The sequence below is a fragment of the Gavialis gangeticus genome, unplaced genomic scaffold, assembly GCF_001723915.1.
Source record: "Gavialis gangeticus isolate Ggan-Ray unplaced genomic scaffold, GavGan_comp1, whole genome shotgun sequence".
NCBI lineage: Eukaryota > Metazoa > Chordata > Crocodylia > Gavialidae > Gavialis > Gavialis gangeticus.
In genome coordinates, this window is record NW_017729022.1 from 7,255,933 (window position 1) to 7,262,242 (window position 6,310).

General features: G+C 40.3%; 1 protein-coding gene across 1 annotated transcript in view; it reads left to right on the plus strand.

Moving 5' to 3' along the window:
* The window catches only part of IMMP2L (inner mitochondrial membrane peptidase subunit 2), a 1,062,180-nt gene that overhangs the window by 844,555 nt on the left and 211,315 nt on the right, over positions 1-6,310 (plus strand). The window contains exon 5 of the mRNA XM_019514565.1: positions 4,280-4,382. Coding sequence (XP_019370110.1) covers positions 4,280-4,382 — 103 coding nt within the window. The remainder of the gene's footprint in view (positions 1-4,279; positions 4,383-6,310) is intronic.

Consider the following 6,310-nt stretch of genomic DNA (forward strand, 5'->3'; position numbering starts at 1 on the left):
TTACCCGGGACCTTCTTTTTACCCCCTATGTATTTAAAGAAGGACTTCTTATTGTCCTTAATCTGGGAAGCTAGTCCTAATTCCATCTCTGCCTTGGCCTTCCTGACTGCCCCCCTACATCCCTGAGCGACTGCAGTATAGTCATCCCTGGTGATGACCCCGTCTTTCCATTCGGTGTACGCCTCCCTTTTAGCAAGGAGACATTCCTGGATGCTTTTGGTGAGCCACGGAGGCTTGTGTGCCCTCCTGCTCCCTTTGATCCTCATTGGGATTACCTTCCTTTGGGCTTGGAGGATTGTCTCCTTAAGGAGCGACCACTCTCCTTGGACATCCGGCTCCCCTCCCCTCTGGGACCTCAGCGCTTCCCCAACTATCCTCCTTAGCTCGTTGAAGTTTGCCCTCCTGAAATCTAGGGCTGCTGCCTTACTGCAGGCCTTTGCCACCTTGCGCTGGATGGTGAATTCCAGCAGGCAATGATCACTGTTGCCCAGGTGTTCGAGCACCCGCAGCCCCCTCACCAGGTCATCACCCGTGGCCAGCACTAGGTCCTACAAGGCGTCTCCCCTGGTGGGGTTGTGCACCTCCTGGGTTAGATGGAGGTCCTGCACTCTGTCTAAGAACCTATGTGAGCGGTCAGACCTGGCTGACTGCTCTTCCCAGCAGGTGTCCGGGAAGTTCAGGTCCCCCATGACTACCACATCCTTAGACTTCACTACCTCTGTGAGCTGACCTAAGAATTCCTGGTCAACCTCTTGTCCCTGGTTGGGAGGTCTGTAGTATGGGTTACAGGAATAGTCAATAGGGTGGGTGCTCATTTCCAGGAATCAGTTCCTTAGCTTGATTAGCCTAAAATGGCTTGTAGAGTAGAGGTTTGTAGTGGTAAGTTTCTTTGGCTAGGCTTTTGTCATTTAATTACCTACTGATTACCATACACTCACATTCACTCAAGGGACCATCCAATATAGCAGATTTTATCACTTTACAATGACAATTTCAATACGTTTTTTAACAAGGGTCCAGGGTGTAACTTCATTCTACAGGGAGTACATTCCTTAAGGGTTTAAAAGTATAAAATATAAAGTACAAAATGGCATGGTAAAGATGAGACGCATTAAATATAAAAATGCACCGTGAGAAATATATAAAAATGAAATGTGAGATAGTGAGAATCAAAGGTTACTGGGAACAGTATGTGAGTTAGGTTAGCACCAGGATATACTTACAGTTTTTGAAGTGGATATTTAATTCTTATGTTTTCTTTAGTGACACTGAGCTTAATTGATATGTAGATGTAGTTTCTAGGTTTCTCCTACAGAAAGCCACTTCAGCTTTCTGGCTTACTCTGAGCCGTGCCATACCCATTCAATGAGTGTACTAAGTCTCTGCCAATACTTAGAAGGAAAAAGAAATGCACAAAATGTGGGGGAAGGGGGTGCAGGCAAAAAGGGGCTTTTGTTATATCAATGCCAAAAAGGGAAATGTAGAAAGGGGGCTTTCTGCTACAGTATCACCTCAGTAAGAGAGATCTGCAGCTTATTGCTCTTTCATGACTACAATATCTTCAATCTTTTTTACAAACACTAGCAACATTTTCTGGCTTATAAGGTTTATTTTAGGGGTAGGAAAAAAAGGAAGGAAAAAGGGGGCCCCCTCTTATAATTACTACAATCTATAGTTCCCTTCCTTTTGCTTTAGACTAGTGGTTCCTAAACTCTGACGGATTGCGCACCACCAGTTTAAAATGATACAACCTTAAGTGCCTTCAGCAAATTTTTGTCATATAAAGTCATTATAATGAATATGTTAATGTGCACCACTGGTGGCATGCGTACCACAGATTGGGAACCGTTGCTTTAGACCTTTGCAAACTCCACTGCTTTTAGTGGGACGTGGCACAGATTTAAGATTCATTCATACATATTAGATTGTAAAAGCATAATAAAGAAGGGTCTTTGCAGAAGGATTTATGGTTCCTGATAGCTAATGCAAATATATCACTGAATGACATCGGTCATTCTTTTTTTCAGTATTTGAGGTTCTTCTGATTACATAAGGTCAGACCCTTTACTATCTCATGAAGAAAACTGTTGGGGAAAGTATATAAAAGGAAAGGAACATTGCTCCAAAGGTGACCTGTAGCTGAAGGATGCTGCTCTGTCTGACTTTGAGAAAAGATTAAATCAATTCAGTAGTATATTTAGTGTAAGTGAGAGGGGCACCAGCTCTGAGTACCAACTTAGATGGGTACTGGAATGATGCCTCTTTCCCCAGACTCTTTGCTACAGCCCTGCCCTCTCTGGCCATAGGAGCCAAGCTGGAAAAGCTCCACACCAGCTGGCCATAGGAACTGGGTGCAGAGGCATACTAGAAGCAGCAGGGGTTTTTCAGTCCCCAGGACAGGTAAAACTTTCCTATGGCTGGGCATTATGAGGTTGCTCCAGCTCAGCTTCCAGAATTGGGGAATGCGGGCTTGCTCTACCTGTGCTATGTACTCAACTCCTACAGTTGGGTGCTGTGGGGCTTCTCCAGCTGGGCTTCTACAACCCTTGTACAGGGTACAGGGTTTCTCCAGATGTGACAAAGGAGCCCAAGCCACCAAAATTTATAGTTATACCTCTGAATACATTAACTTGAAATTTATACATGAGGTTCATGCTGTTGGTTTTTTTTCAAAGGAATATAGGAATGGAAAAGAGGAGCCTATTAAGCCATTGAGTCCCAGAAGACAGGACTTGCTGGCAAACCAGCTGTGGCAAATTATTGTGTCCCACCTCCTGTCCACATACCCCCCCATCCCCCCATACAGTCTCTGGGACTGTATTATGCTGCTCTGGACATCAAATTTATGCATAATCAAGATTTGCTGGAAAGAACTCTCACATGGGCTTTAAAGTGGCCTACAATTTGAGCTACAGTGAAGGCAGGGACTGTAGTGTTTCTGCTTCATTTACCAACCTTTTCGCTGACAGAAGCTGAAGTAGAATGAAAATAAAAGTATGTGATCCTGTAATTTAGGGTAGTATCACATTTCATAACAACAAGGAAGTGAAGTTAAGATTATGCAATTCACCCCATTCTTATTTGTACTTTATTAGAGCACATTCTCATATTGCAGTAGTGTAACTATGGTAGGGCAAACAGAACAACTGCCCCAGGTACTGAACTAACTAAAAAAACCCTGCCGGTGGTGGCAGCCACACAATCGCATTCACAGTTGTGTAACAACTGGAAGCCATTGCTGCACCTGGGTCCTGAGTGCTTGGTCACATCTCTACACTACTGTCATATAGTATAATATTAAAGGTATTATTGAAAAAGACCAGGGCAATTGCTCAAGGCATTTCACTTTTATTTTCCTAGGAGAATTCTTAATAGCATGAAAACATCTCTGTTATTGCCTTAGATGTGTTTTCATAACTACTACTTCGTAGCTTTAGGGAAGTTTAGCAGCGTGTCACAGTTATGAAGAAGAATAAACCATGGCAAGGTGCTGCAGCAATCTGTAATAATAATTTGGTTCTTTCAGAGTTATTGGATGTATTTAGTAAAATATGTGTATATTAACCAACTCAGGACATTTTCTCTTACTAAATTGTATGATTCATCAACTGCATTTTGATAACTATGTAATCTGAGATTATGCTGATCAGTGTTTGAGTTCATTTTTATAAAAGTAAATTCCTATTTTTTCAGTTTTTGAAGGGACTGCAAAAGGAGCTTCCACTGAAAAGTATTTCTATCCAGCTTCTTTCAGTTATCTGTAGGACTGTTTGATGTGGGATTCTTTTGGTTGTACAGCATGTAAAACAAATAATAGTACTTCCAATTTGCTTACAAGCAATTTAAAGTAAATCCAGAGTTGCACAGCTATTTTAATATACTATTTGCCACTTACACTAAATAATTCCTTAAATTAGAGATAAAAAACAATAGTTCAAAGGGTAGCTACTAAATAATATAAAAAGTCTATTTAATTCTTAATTCAATTTAATTGCACGTCTTTTGTGCCTTGCTGAGCTATCCTATTTACCAGAGAGATATTTAATAAACAAAGACCTCATTATTCAAATACCACATGCTTCTTCTATTGAAGTCAAAGGAACTAAACATGGATAAAGTTATAGTTGTGTTTAGCTATTTGCATGAGGAAGTGTCAGGATAAGACCTGGATTTTCTTAACAATTTTCTTACATTAATTTTAACTCTTCTATTGATGTATATTATCATTTCAAATACAGTATTGTCTATAATCAGTAACGATTATTGCATTTGTCTTTAGAACCATAGGGTACAAAAAACAGTATGTGAAAGTTCCACATGGCCATATGTGGGTGGAAGGTGATCACCACGGACACAGCTTTGACAGTAATTTTTTTGGCCCGGTAAGTCCCATTTTCCACTCTTATGTTTGTAATCAAAAAGCTAATTTTATTTAATGGATTACGCAGATTACAAGGCAGGTATTAATTCAGTGTGATAGTATACTCATGATTTTAAAGAAAATAATTGCAACAAAAAATGTTTATTTTGATCAAGATTGAGAGCCCAATCTTGGTCTGTGTACATGGCATGAAGAGAATAAAAATCACTTTTAACTACATGGAGAAGAGTAGGGGAGGGCTGTATAAGAGGAGTGGCCAGAACACTATGTGCTTCAGCTTTTCTCAGGTGATGGCTAGCTCTTAGGATCTGTTGTCAACTGATGTAATTTAGTAGTTATGTCTTCCTTTAGAGCTGATGCTGGGATAGAAAATCAGTGAACTCAAACAGTAAAATTAATACGTTGTGGAACATATGAAGTAACAGACACTTTAAATCTGTCTAGTTGGTTCTTAGTGTAAGAAAGATATCCCATTAGAGATCAAGCATGCCCATTTTTCATTATTTCCAAAAATATCAGAAAACTGTTTTTGGTCTGGTAAAAACATATATTCTCACTCAATACAAAGACAGAGGATACTCTCCAGGGTTCAAAATTTGGATTTTTATTGTTGTTGCTTACCTGAAACATGCAGGAATTTAATTTCATAGTCTCAACATTCTGCAATGGAAATATTATTTTTTATTGTATTATAAAAGCAGATGTATTGACAACTTTACTTCAGAGATAATGTTGTCAGCAGAAATTGGTTAGGACTCCCCCATTCTTGCTCAAGTTTGATAACACCTTAGTACAGCCATAACCCTGCTGACTTTAACAATGGAGTGAAGGCTACTTGTTATAATTCAAGGTAGCAAAGTTTCGTCCCAAATAATGTACAACAAATAATGTGATCTCAAGAGGAAATCTAAAAGGTATTAAAGTCTCAAAGGCTATCCTCCCCCACCACCATCACCTATTTGGACCCTTTTAATGCTGTTGCTCTAATCTGCTTGTCTTTGTAGTTTATTTCACTGTCTGTTTCAAAGGCTGTTCCACTTGCTGGTTTTTTCCCCCCATATACTGTCCTTTAATTTTTGCAGCTTGTTGACATAGTTTTAGAGTTCCTGTTTTCTCTGTACCACAGACTTTTTCTTCTTTAGACTCTCTGTATTTCCTCTTCATTCTTACGTTCTTGCTAGGCTGTCTTTATACTCTGCTTCTGTCTCAAGGAGCACATAAAACAAATCTTACCATTTTGTTCTTTCTTCTTGTATTTTGTCAGTGAAGCCTCACCAATTTAAAAACTACTCTAGAACATTCAGGTCTTGTTGAAACCAATTTTTTTTAAAACTCATAGGCTGTGTCCAGATGAGTGGGAACATGTGTTTCCCTGGGAACAAGTAGCAGTGGCAAACCTTGTGCAGCTGCTGCTTGTTGCAGGGGAATGCCCATGCCATGCACACTCTGGCACATGGCAGGTTACCCTGTGGTCGGGTCAGGTAAGGAGGCTGAGGCTAGCAACTGTGCTGGCCCCAGCAGCTTTACCTGGGGTTCTTGGGAACCTTGGGGAACTACAGCTGCAGGGAGCCTGGCTAGCAGGTAGAGCGTGGCTCCAGCTGGCCAGGCTCCAGTTTTGGATGGCATGCGCTGCTGCCACCTGCACCTCTCCCATTTTTTTTTGGCCTCATCTACTTGAGAATCTTCTCTTGTTCTTGTTTTCTTAGCTAATGGAAGTTAAGACTACAACTCCAGTAATAGTGAAGAATGTTACTATGACAGCTTTTGTCAATACAGATTTCTAGTATTTCATATGTGTATAAAATCTTTTAAAAGATTTCTTTTCATGAGTCACTTTGAATAAGTATAGCATGCAAATAGATACTTTTATCTCAGAGTTAAGAATGTCAGCGGTGAATATCACGGGCTATAGGCTGTACAGGAGGGACA